The 14,143-nt window shown below is 31.3% G+C and overlaps 1 protein-coding gene across 4 annotated transcripts in view; it reads right to left on the reverse strand.

Annotated features, from left to right (window-relative positions):
• The window catches only part of LOC143232673 (integrin beta-PS-like), a 41,633-nt gene that overhangs the window by 16,379 nt on the left and 11,111 nt on the right, over positions 1 to 14,143 (reverse strand). For all 4 annotated transcript variants that reach the window (XM_076468389.1, XM_076468386.1, XM_076468388.1 and 1 more), the window contains exons 4-9: positions 13,301 to 13,402; positions 11,615 to 11,684; positions 9,795 to 9,853; positions 8,651 to 8,727; positions 4,039 to 4,090; positions 1,366 to 1,524 (exon numbers count right to left, since the gene is read on the reverse strand). In XM_076468389.1, the coding sequence (XP_076324504.1) occupies positions 1,366 to 1,524; positions 4,039 to 4,090; positions 8,651 to 8,727; positions 9,795 to 9,853; positions 11,615 to 11,684; positions 13,301 to 13,402 (519 nt within the window). The remainder of the gene's footprint in view (positions 1 to 1,365; positions 1,525 to 4,038; positions 4,091 to 8,650; positions 8,728 to 9,794; positions 9,854 to 11,614; positions 11,685 to 13,300; positions 13,403 to 14,143) is intronic.

Below are 14,143 nucleotides of genomic sequence, written 5' to 3' on the forward strand. Positions count from 1 at the left end.
AGTACTTGACGGGTAGTAATCGTGACCTTAGTTGCCGATTGCGAAACGATTTTACGCGTTCATCAAAGAAGAATTAATCCACTGAAAATTTCAAAAGCATGAATATTTTCTAAACTAAACTTTTTGTAAATGGCTGGGTATCATTTAGGCCTTTGATATTTCTTATTTGTTGGCCAATTTTTCGTCTCATTTCTGGACTAATGACTGGACACGTAACCAGAATGTATTGGTATATTCTTTCCTTATGGCAGGATATTGAAAGGAAGGTGTTGATACTACTAGTTTAATTTCTATCCTGATGATAGAGATACGTGTTCTATTCAACATCAGAATATTTAACCATTCTCCTTCATTATTTTCCTCATGAAGGCTTTTGCTCTGGTAAACAGTTGGCCCAGTTACATGATGTTTTATTTTTGTGTAACTTATTCCTCCTCAAGTGTACTGAGTAAGTGTTTTATAATAAAGAAAAATGTATAAAGAAAGAAGTTTAAAACTGCCATTGTATAGCAATGGAAAAAAGGCTTAATGTTACCTAAAATGTTCTTAATGGCTAATATGCTTAACTTTTATATATATGTGTAAATACTTTTAGTTTGGATAATTGTTTAGAGTCATCATAGTTTATCCAGTACTTTTAAATCAGGTCTTCCTTTTTATTAATAACGTGTAAAAAACTACACTAGTAATGAGTTTCATTACCATTTCTTGAATAGCACAAAAACTGTAAGTTAGCATTTTATAAGGAGACTCTGACGTATAAGTAGGAACAACTAAAATTTAGTTATTAGTATAGGGTATACGCACGTAGAATTACAAATAGGTATATTTTGAAAAGTAGTGATTTAACATATTTCGAAAATATCACTACATAAAACTACAAAGGCCTTAAATAATTTTTGAAAATCTAAAACATGAAACAATTTTATTTTATCTTAAATCAAATGTATGTTCTTCATTGGAATTAAATTTCTGTATTAATACAAAACGATTAATTGTACGTCATAATGACTGTTCGTATTCGCTAAAATAGTTGTAGATGTTTCGAATCATATGTAACCTATGGTGTTATGAATGTTACGTTTAAAACCTATACATCTAGTTCATGTCAAAATTCCAGGTTTTTCACGTTTTGCTTGAGAAACAATATTTTTTCATGTAAGCGTTGATTTTTTTATTATCAATGAAAGCCAGACAGTCACTAAAACTTATCCATTAAAATTTCATTACAACAAATATGAAGATCATCGAACTTTTCACCTTCCTTTTCATTAAGTAATCAGTATTCGATAGTTCGCTTGTGATACACCACAACAGGATTTATAATAACACAAACTATTAACTGATTTAATATGCTATACTTACAGCGCCATAGATTTCTTTTTCACATTCACATCCACATCTCAGAGTCACTGCAATCTTTAATAAGCTTTTAAACCCTACAGGATAAATTGAAAGATCTGTTTTCCATTCTGAAGGTTTTTTTTCACATGATTTCAACGACAAATGCACGTTGAATTCCACCTATACGAATATAAATAAAACGAATTATCTTTTCACATGAGTTATTAGTTTGTTATTTCATGGTTAAATATAACATAATACGTAAATAAATTATAGAAAATAATACAGATGATGCGTTTTTTTGTTTTTTTTAAAATAGAGGTCACTTGCCTTCACATTCTGAAGACACAAGATCGGTCTTATCTCACAGTCATCGAGTTTACACATAACTACTTAAACACGTTCTTACAAATTTATTCTAATAGAGTAAAAATAAAAACAACAAACTGGAGACGTATTACGGGAACTGACTGTGCGTAATATTTTGCTTTTAGTTTCATTAGCCTCACGAAAACCTTGATCAATTAGAAATGTAATTAGGTCGCTTGTCTTGAAGTATGTATATTTACTTAGTGTCATTCCTGTATAATACAGGCGTTTCCTCAAGTTAGAAAACTACCAACTTAGATTAGTAACACATAACACTTGGAATTAATCTTGATAAATTAAGTCATAACCAGCCTTATTACACCCTGAAAGATTTCAAATACATTACTGCAGTGAATGATGAAGCTCCTGAATGCATATTGTATACTCACTAGTATAATGCTAGATAAAGTTGTTAAAGTTTCTAGAGAATACGTGCATTGTACTCATTCTGTAGTCATGTAGAATGAATATTCTCCACTTCCAAACTAATATTTTTAGGTTATAGTATTCGTAATGTCTACAGTTTTAGGAAGTAGTGACGGTTTTACTCCTTCTAGTTACTATTTAATATTTATATTTTACTATTTTGAAATTAAATTTTTAAGCTATCCTAAACTCCTCTTAAATGGTTATACTTTACTTTCTTTCCTCTTTTCCGTTTTCAATAGCAAATAAAATACTATATACATATTTAGCAGTCTGTAAGATAGCATATAGTCTGGTGCTATTTCTGCTATGTTATGTATCCTATATTACATACAAATTAGCAAGAAACGCGAAAATCACAGGAGATATAAAGTTGTGGTGGAAAGGCTTGTATCAGAACTACAATTTAACATTGTGTGATGTTTTGTAGATAGTGTTATCAAACGTTGATCACGTTCAGAAAGAGCGTGGAAATGCCATTTTCAATGCAAATATTCTTGCACTCAAATCATAAAGATCTATTCAGATCTGAGATTAAGAATTTTTTATGACACTGGAAATGAAAGGAAAACGGATCAACTTGTGGTACCAGGATCATTCAGAAAAAGACTTGCAACAAGTCGTACTTCAGTTATAGTAAAAAAAGTATGGTGCTTGTAACAGATGATAAGTTACGAACAAAGAGAAATCGTCCACGTATTTCAGGCAACACCATGCAACATTACGAAGAATAATCTATTTTTAGGTAGAGATTTAAAGTTACAATTAGTTACACTAATTGAATTCATAACGTCCAGGTCAACTGTAGCATACATCAAGTAGCTGCAGAATGAAATAGTTATTCATGTTTTTTCCATAAGACGCAGTGCCATTGACTTCGATCATTATCCTCGTGTATTAGATGTATTATGAAAGTCATTAAAAAGAAGAGGTATTTTTAACAGCTTTACGTAGAGCCTTCTGCAATGAAAGTAACAGTATAGTTATATTTTAGGATGCTATAGCGCGATCAAATATGACTACATGGACTATAATTACTTGATGATGTTTCAAAATCGTTTCAACACAAGTACTCAACCTCTATCTTTGGTGATACATCTATCGAAAAATATGACTCATAACGGAAAATGTTCACTATTACCGTTAAAAAAACTTTTTTTAATCTTTCACGAAACAGAAGGCAGAAGCAGAAAGAACTGAGCACTTCTAACTATAAAAAAACGTTGTACTACCGAAATATATTGGTAAAACGTAAGTAAAAGAAACAACCAAATATATATTGAATTAATGTATACCCATATACAAATAACATTGGTGACATTACAACAAAACATTTATGCTACGCCAAAATTCATATATAATTTTTGGAAAACAGAAATAAATGATTTTATTGCATATAATATCCCTTCTGTACATCGATGGTATACTAGGATGTTTTGAAGATACTAAAATAATCCTTGGCAAACGTTTAATCATTTGTAGTTAACGAAATTTGAAAAGCTTGTTTAGAAGAGCATTATCAAAATAATCATTCACTTCTAAGTCATAGCCGTCATGTCAGATCTGAAATAAGGCATTAGTGATTCAAATAGCTTAATCAGTCACTAAGAAAATAAATGTACTCATTTATTTACATGTCGTAAGCAAAGAGTTACTTCTTAATTTTTACCCTCGGTCAACTTAAAACTAAACACTATTGTATTATATTGTTATCTAAAAATTTAATGTTGTGTTTTAAGTGACACTGCACTCTTCTCATAGTTGATCAAGCAACTACATTATAATTAGGATATATCGGTAGGATTTCCAAATATAAACATGGAAATCTGAATTGTGTTAAATGTAGATAATAGTAGTAACTTAAACAAATTAAAATGTTCAAAAACATCTCAGGCTTACCGTATTATTATCCATAATAAAGTCACATTTATTGGTTTCTGTGACATTGGTACTGTAAGAAATAAAACATATGAATTAATAAAATGGTAAAACAAATTAATACAGGAAATCAAATTATATAACGAAACTTGTAAATTGTTTTATACTGATAAATTATTCGTGAAAAAATGGAAAGTTTTATGTGTTTGGAGTGAGAACAAATATTGTCATCAAAGATTTTTAACCTGTTAAAACAACTTGCTCTACGACGTTTTCTATAAAACATATAACTGTAAACACAATTAAACTTGTAATTGCAAAATGAATTCACAGACAACGAAAATGTGAAGATATTTTAAGATCTACAAACGCTTACTATTTTGCATCCAAGTTCCTAGATTACTTGAGTAAAAGTAATTCTAAAGTGATAAATCAGAGGGAAGGTAGCAACATTCACCACAACTTCTCGAACTACTCTTATCTGACTGTTACTCTTATAATGCGCCCACAACCCATAGGCATGGAGCACGTTTCTTAGATTTCGTGACGGAAACAAAGCCGTCTGATTCATAACCCGAATAAGTTAACCCTTTGGTTTTACCCAACCTATTCCTGTAAACACACACACACACACACACATCTAATCGAAAGCATTATATAAAATTAATTCACAATCATCAAGGAAAAAACTTAAAAAAATCAATTACGATGGTGCATTAAATACAAACCTGGTCACGGAAAAGGGGGTCAAAATTATGTATGGTTCTAATGGAAAATAAATCACAAGTAACACAAAAGAAGTGTAAATGTAAATCAACAATTAGAAGAATGGTTAAAATAGTTTATCAACTAAAAGTTGTTAACTAACGATAATCATATTTACCTTGATTATTAATTTTATCAAATGTAACATATTTAGTAACCTCAACACTGACCTTTTAGCCAGGTTATTTCAGTTTTTCTTCATAGTTGTTTTACAAAGATATACAGTTTTTTTTAACTCATTAAAACTAATCCTAATGATAAAATTTCACTTGTTTTATTCAGTTGAGTAAATAATCACTGGAAAATCGAAAATGTTAGAGAAGAAACGTATTCGTTTAAAAACAATTGTGTGGTTATTATTGGTTTCACCAGTCATTTTTGGTTTACTAAGAGAAGTAACACCTATCGTGAGCCTAATGGTACACGGAAATCGATTTCTTTTTGTCAAGGTAGAATATGAAAAATATATATATCCAGATATTTCGCACAAAATCTTTACCAGTTTGAACTGAAGTTATTTTATAGTTTGTTTTGATCCATAAATAACATATTTGATTTAAACGTTTGTTTATTATTTTAAGGACAAAACAATATAAAACACTGATTTTTATTGTTATTAGCCCTCAGATTTATCGCTTACCCTCTTGAGGGGGGTGTCGTTTGAGTAGAAAGATAATATCATTTGAACAAATACTATTATCAAAGAGTGATATAATTCACAGTTAACTTTTATACACTAAGATAACAAAACAGATAAAAACTCTCGACTGAGATAATAACGAAAAAACAAATATTTTCTGGAAGCGGCTGCCACCACAATCATCATGTTTTACATTTGCAGTAGTAGGTCTATTAATATTTTAAAGGGGAATCTCATGTGTTTATTAAATAACAATCCTTCTAGTATTGTAATACGTTATTGGTTTTTCATTATAAACTGAGAACATCAAAACGATTTCTTCACTCTGACTTTTTCACATTTGATTTTTCACAAATATTGTTTTGTAGTACTTAAATGATAACTTGGAGATTATTTAAATGAAGTCAAATAGCACAAACATTTCGGGAACATTCTCGCTTTAAGCTACTGAACAATGTGAAGAAATTATGTTATAGAAAGCTATATAGAATTTACAAGTTGTTTGCTATATGTATAGTTCAGTAGAGTAGTTCAGCTGCAACTATTTCTTGACACGTTATCCATAGTGAAGCATCGAGTTCTGAATTTAATTACTACCTTCTCTTTTTCCATCTTATTAGATGTAGGTAATGTCTTAAAAGAAAATATGTATAATGTATTGGTTCATCATTTGGGTATCCTCGCCGTAACCCAATAATCTCATGATGTTTGTCTGGCTTAGGATATTTAGGTTATTCATAAATATATATGTCAAGCTAACATAAAAAAATAATCCTTAAAATAAAAATAAATGTATATAATTAGATATTTTATTATTATACAGTGCTCTAGCAAAATACATTGAGCACTCGTGAAACATTGACAGTACAATGTTTTTTGTCACTGAAAGTACATTTATGTCAGATTTACACGCCTTCCATTTTATTAGTATCTATTTCTATTACTACGTGGATGCAATTTGATATAGTATCAAACAATTTATGAATAATTCCTTCGTCTAGGTTCTACAACATGTGGAGAATGTGATCTTCAACTACTTTGAATTGGTGGACGTCTTTTCCTTAACTTCCTGTCGAGAAGCTCCCATGTGTGTTCTATCAGGTTCAGATCGAGGCTCTGTGGAATCCACAGATGACGTTTGATGCTACCCCCCCTCTTCCACGTTGTTTTCATTTTGATTGTGTACCAAGTGACATTGTTTTCTTTAAATGTATGGGTGTGGAATCGTGAATACTTTAATGGAAGAGTAGTCGGAAGTAGTTCTGTAGAATAGTGACGTAACAGGCAGCAACTACTCTGAAAGTAAACAAGTCCATCTTATCACAATAATAAGTGGCTAACACTGCCACTGTTACGTTTGACTGCTCTCGGCAGACAAGATGGTTGGAATTCGTTGCTTGCTTTTCTACAAACCCAAACATGTCTACGGCCGTTGCATTAATGAATTAAGGACATATTTCAGAAACCCAAGAAGATCGTCACTTTACGTGTGCTTTAGCCTACAATGGTTTTCTGCTAGTTTTACACTTTGGTAGCTAAGCTTGTGTAGAATCTGAGAAATTATATCTTTTCTCCAGCCTCCTGTTTCTGCAACGTTTCACAGTATGTAACGAGGCTGTTTTAGTACTTGTCTTATCAAGTGCTTTTTGTCTCATATTGTAATACGAAATGACTGTCCGGGTCGATACTCGTGGTGTAAAAGTTAACGGTTGTTTTGGATGATGATCGTGTTATGAGAGTTAACGACTGTCCTGAACGATGTTAGTATTGTAATACAAGACGGCTGTCTGGGGTGATGCTAGTGGTGTAATACTTGACGGCTGTCCGGGACGATGCTCGTCAACTGTAATGTTGTTGTGAAAAAGTTGGGCGCCGTTGCTACGCACACGTCCATTTGATTAGACCAATAGCTCTGCAATGACTCGTTCATTCTATTTACATTCAAAGCGACCTCTGTCTGGTAAAGAGGAAATATCGTAAGTGTCAGTTTCACGTTGCATTCTAACTGCAGGTCTGATGTTTCTGTAACTCTAGGATTACGTTTATATAATTTACACACAAGGCAGTATGGACGATGAAGAGTCCCACTATTTTAAATGGTGTTTATTTTATCCTATCAGGGTACTATATATTAATCACTGCTATTGGAAATAACGTAAAAAAAACACACACAAACTGTTTGTTGCCTCCGGTAAGTCTGAAAGCATATAACGATAAATTCGGGTTTCGATTATTACGGTGGGAAGAGCATAGATAGTCCAAAGAACAAACATAAGAACACAATAAAGCTATATGTTTCCTTCTGGCATCACCACTGATTTCCAGTCCCTTGAAAAACGTCACAACGGTATACACCAAGCTTTATACACCCCTAATAATAACATGTAGTGAGTAATACAAGCAAATTTATAGGCTGGTTCATTGTTATTTTACTCAACTAAGAAGGCAGTTAGATGTGGTTTTTTAGAGAAACTATTCTTACCCTAATTGCTAGCGCTTGCGGCTTTCATATTGTTGATTCGCTTCTTAAACAGCAAGCACTTCAACTAACCTGCATCCCAGGCATGTTAAATTCTGTTGAATCAAACTGAGATAACATAATATTTAACTGTGATTATTTTCTGTTGCAATCTAACTACTGTACTTCAAAATGTGTGATTACGTCTCCACTTCTGTTTCCTACTCGTGTTACTCACTTTGGACAGATTTTCCTATAACCACAGACAGCCTGAAATTATTCAAATTTCCTATATAGTTCGGCTATAAAGCAATGTATACGATTTCTTTTCTCATAAGAATTCAGAGGTAATTTCATATTGTTAGTTTAAAACAAAATTAGAATAGGATAAAAGAAAAACTTGCATAACAATTTGTCACTCTTAATATTTAAAAAGAAATGGCACATGGTACCTTACTAAAGGAGTAATTTTCTTTGAGTTCAAGTAAACTCATATTTATCCATATCTGGCACCTTTTCTTCTGTAAAAGCTAGTTCATAAAACTTTTTCATGAAATCATCTTTCAATTTAGTCATGATCACATTAAGTGTTAATTCTTACCCATATTTGTCCAACTAATAATATCACTGAATATATCATGAAACAACAGAAAGTAGCTCGTAGACGACTTGACTGCAAACTAACCGGAATTTTATGGATATACACTTTACAGACAGAAGCTCTGAGCTGATTCTACTGATAAAAATTAAAATAAAGAAATTTTACTCACCCTATACAACTAGAGAAAAATCTCACGTCAATATCTGAAGTATCTCCTTTACTTTTCATTTCGATAGTCGTGGTTTTCTAAAACGAATATCGCAACCGAATAACTCACTTTTTGCATAAGAAGCTTTAAACTATATAATTAAATCAAACAAATTTTACTATTTTTCCTAAATTTGCTTAAAAGAGTATTGTAACTTGAGTTTAAAGTTGAAAAATTGTACTCTCCTAACGTTTAAAACAAGTAATAGGTTTATATCAGTTTATTAGTAGCCAAATTCACTTCTTTCAAGAAAACATTCAGAATGAAGACATATTTTTCGTTAGTTATAAACTGTAAACATATTCTGGAAGTAAAGATGCTTAAAAATAGGAAGAGAATTTGCTATTACGAAAATAATGTAAAATGTTTTCAATTTTAATCTCTCAAGTAATATTAAATGAATGTCTATTGCTATATCATTGTACTTGAAAACTTTTATCAAACGTTAATATGCTTTCTATGCTTTTATAACCTTGTTAAATTCGCTTTAAAGAGAAAACCCATTAATCAGTAATGATAAGCTTTATCTAAACATTTATATGTTTAACAATACGTACTATAAAGGACAAGAACTTAGAACGTGAATAATAAAAATATAAGGACGTCTCCTGTATACAAGTTGCTCCGATGTTTCAGTACTATTTTTATCACTAAACACTTTCACGGGAACTACCTACTTTCAAGGTTTATTCGTCTTTTTAATCAGCTTGTTGACTTATAAAAGCCAGATTCACTTCACTGTCTTTACCTTTTCAACACTAATATGAATCCTATTAAGGTATAAAACCTGAAACATTGAAGTTTAGGTTACATTATTATTACGCACAACTTCTTTTTCTGCGATAAATGTGGCCGTTTGTCTCTAGTCATAAGCTGTGTTCAACGCCTTAACTTATATCGAGAAAGCATCATTTTTAAAACATATTTGGTATACTATTTTAAAGATATATTATTCAGTCAAATTTCATGAATGAGATGCTAATTAAAAGTCAGTTAGCCAATTAGTCAAGCAACCACTCGCTTTGATGAAACTAATCTCTAAGTTATTTTCCTAATATATATTTATAGAACAAAATTTAAATAAACAACACAGTTTCATACTTACGGTGTCCTGTCCGGGAGGAAATTTCATGTGGACTTTCACGGTAATGTTCAAAGGTATGGCTAGAACAGTCAGAAGGACATATTCAGCTTTTTTAAGTTTTCGTTTGTTGAATTTTTCGTAAAGCTGCGCGAAAAGTCTCTAATTTAGAAGTGATAGGGTAGAGCGGAGGATTGTTTCTTTGTTTGTTTTTTGAATTTCGCGCAAAGCTACACAAGAGCTACCTGTGCTAGCCGTCCCTAATTTAGCAGTGTACGACTAGAGGGAAGGCAGCTAGTCATCACCACCCACTGCCAACTCTTGGGCTACTTTAATCGTATAGTGGGACTTGACTGTCACTTTTATGAAACATCAGTCACTCAAAATTGTGGAGTACGATTTTGTTTTGAGGTAATAGGACCTCAGATGAACAGCTAGGCACTATAGCCTTTCGGTCACGCTCAACATTTTCTGAAATATATAGGTAGAAAATGTCAAGTGCTTAAATAATTTTTTTCATATACAAGCCCTTTTAGCGTTCACTGTTCAACTAAGAACTACAAGTATTAGAAAGTAAATATAAGCCATTGAGTCTCTTTAACACTCCCAAGTGATTCAGCGGTAAACTTGATAGGTTATAGTGCTGAAATGTGAGGTTCGATCCATTCGACAGTCCTGCGCAGATAGTTGACTACGCAACTTTGCGTTTATTAAAACAATAATATTAAGCCTTAAAAGAAAGTTTTTTAGATAATATATATATATGTATATATATTTAGCTTGAAGAAGGGTCTTAATTTATATTTATGTTGCATGATATACATAATCCAATTGTTTGCATTATGTATAGTCAATATAGGACCTCAGAGGACAAGTCTATAGGCTTACTACTAAAATTCAGGTTATGATAATAGTGGTGGGCAAAGCACAGCTAGCCCATTGTGTAGCTTAGCGCTTGACAACAATCAAACCAAAGTCAGCATGTAAAAACTATCAATGCTGATTCTTTAGACCTAGGAATTGAGTTTATATTTTCTTAAATTCATTATCTTTACCTACCAGCCAACATTTTTCATAATAAAGAATTTATTTCGCCTTTACGTGTACAAAGATACTCAGTGTAAAAAAGATTATTATAATATGACACTAATATCTAAACAATAGGAAATGTGTGAAGGTTGTGAAGCACTTGGATATTACCATGATGTTTTTTTCTGTTTCATAATCTGAATACATCTTGTTAATATAGTTGTTTAAATAAAAATATTATTGATAAACAATTTTACCAAGTTAGGCAAAGAAACACACATGATTTTAATAAATATTGCTACAAAAAGCTTTGTATGTCTAAATAAATTCTGTTTGAATTGGTATTGAGATTAATATACGTTTCTATAAGCCTTCAGATTTCAGTAACATATATTCCTTTCTTAGCAATGATATGCCGTTTATAAATTAACTTAAGATAGAATTAGTTGTGATTTATGATTACAGAATATTCTGATGTGAAATGTTAAACGATAGTTTTATGAAACGTATTCCAGCTCTGAATGATCAGCAATACGCCATATTTTATTCATTTTGTCTTTCCCTACATTAAATCGGAAATTATTCTATAGTTTGTGTTCAGTGTTTTTTTAAACTTGTTGGTCAAACGCACTTCTTCTGGTTTGAAAAAAATTTCTATTTCGTTACTTTTTGAAACGCAAAATGAACTATAAAGAAATTTGTGATCTATTCACGGTTTGTATAAACTAATTTACGTACTAATAGTCTTTGTTTTCTTCTTGTATTATTACTTTTGGTCATCGATAGTTCTTGCTTTAAACGTAGAACTTACTAACCTTCACTTAAGGCAGCTTCAACATAAACAGGGTTTAACAGAGCACCACTGTCCTGAGTTGTGTCTTCCTCCTTGAAAAGACAAACATGCAAATACATACCTTTGTGCCGTTACATAGCAGTGAAATACAAGTAATCACAACAGAAAGTGCTGCCTATATTCAGTTCAATCGTGAAAATAAGCTATAACCCTAAAGGATTTAAACATGGGTATTTTTGAGTTTAAAAAACTATAATTACCTTCGTCTAGAACAAAGATTTCGCTTAGTTTACACAGTACCCACTAGTACCTGATCTTTACCGTACGTCAACATACTGTATAAATTTTACTAGAACTGATAAATGATTGTAACAGTTTGTATAATGTTTTAAGAGAACTTAACTTTCGATCTTTACAGTACGTCAACATACTGTATAAATTTGACTGAGACTGATAGAATAATCGTAACAGTTTGTATAACGTTTCAATACAGTTTACTGCAGATGTTTGATATATATTATGTTTGTTGAAGACAGTAGTTTTAGAACATTTGGAAATAAAAGAACCATTCGGAGCACGTGATCAATAGCAAAAAAGTAAAACTTATAATTACAATATATTCAGAACTTTAGAAAAATATTTTAAAAAGAACCAAAACTCGAGTGCTTTCGAATAATTCTCTATTCACCCTCAGGAGAATAAATGGTTTATTTATTATTCTTTGTTCTCCTGAAGAAAAACAGAGAACAATTCGAAAGTTTTTAAGACTCTTTTAAAATCATTGTAACTTTTGTGTGTGATCCTGTGTGATCGCTTCTTAATCAGAGTATAATCAGAGATCATATACTATGAATATTGATTATTCGACTAGAGAAACCAGAAGTAGATCATATGAAAATGGTTCACAGATACCCCTTAAACGTATTTTATCTAAGATTGCGAAACGGATGAGTCACTCAAGTATCAAATTATATTAATTTCTACAGACATCAAAGAATATTCAATGTTTTCTTAAAATTCAGTACAGTAGACACGCAGAAGCTGAAGATAATTCACTCTTTTCTTAAAAATAATACAAAGTACGTTATATAGAATATCAGTAGTCATTCCACCATTTCTTAAGAGTGATGGTATGGGTATTAAAACTTCAATTAAAATAAAGTTTTGTTAATTTGAAGATAACTCAAGAAGTTCGAAACGCTGTTCTGTACTTTATTTTAAATAAAGTTTTAATACCTATACCAGCCGTCTTGAGAATATATTTTTACTTCATGTGAGTTTCTCGTCATCACAAAATCCTTCTCCTATTAAATTCATTTTAGCCTTAATTTCAAATAACTTTTATGTACTGTAGCAGTTCATTAAAGAAGTAGATCGAACAGAAGAAAAAGGTTTATCATTCCGAAATAACCCTCCCTCAAGGGGCATCATTCTTCTCAACTCAAATGTATTATACAATATTTGTGTGTACGGGTGGGGTGGTGAAAGACTGGAAGAGGGTTATGTGAGTCATGAGGAGTGTTTATTTATTTATTTAGGAGCCCGAACCGATTCTTTACACTTTAACAACTTTTCACACGTAACAGAATAACGTACTCAAACGAAAAGCTCAAACGCCACATATGGTAAAGTAAATTAAAAAAAAAAGTCCAGGAAACTCGTATCTAAAGTGATATTAATTGAATAATAACAGTAATCTCTAACTTACCTTCAAGATTGTTTTGCTGCTTTCAGGTAATTCAATGTTTAAAGGTTCACATCCATGTTTAGTAAGGGAGCTTCGTGTGTCACAACGATAGGAAGTAAAGTTCTAGTAATACAAAATATTTATAATTACAACAAATATTTCTTACAATACAATCAGAAAAAGATCTCAGCATTTTCAAATCAATAAAGACGTGTGAAAACCTTTAAATTATCCTGATGCTAGATACGATAATGATATAGTAGACCTTGTTGCATCCAATGTGTTACCTTATCTCTTCGTGTTTAAGATTTCTTATAGTTTTACTCAAAGTATTAATGGCTGTTCCATTCAAATGCTTTACTTCAAGGAGTTTAATTTCTTCTGGCAATTTTAAGTTCGAGAAACATAAATACATTATTATAAGACTTGGTAATGACAGTAATAGTGGGATACTTAAAGTTCAATGTTCTTAATGAAAACCATTAGTAAGCTAGTGATAACAGCGATAATTCATAATACTCTCTACCCGAAATAGGTTTTGTTGGTTTTATGTTTATATATTATGCAATGTAAGGAGCTTTATTGTAAATCATATATGTTTCTATTTCTGTTCAAAATACCAGTGTTGTACAGGGTTGCAATTATTAATGGCCTCTGGTGAATCATTGATTCATAGAAGAAATAATATATTTATTATTAGTTATTTATTAAGCATTATTCTTTAATATTAACAGATCTCTTGCTGATTCACCGATAAGCTTAAAACATTATAATTTTTTACTGCAATTTTTCGTGGTGAAAATAACGCAGACAGACACAAAAACAAGACAAAGAACAAAAACAATTTTAAACAAACATTTTATA

The sequence above is a fragment of the Tachypleus tridentatus genome, chromosome 11 (assembly GCF_004210375.1).
Source record: "Tachypleus tridentatus isolate NWPU-2018 chromosome 11, ASM421037v1, whole genome shotgun sequence".
Classification (NCBI taxonomy): Eukaryota; Metazoa; Arthropoda; class Merostomata; order Xiphosura; family Limulidae; genus Tachypleus; species Tachypleus tridentatus.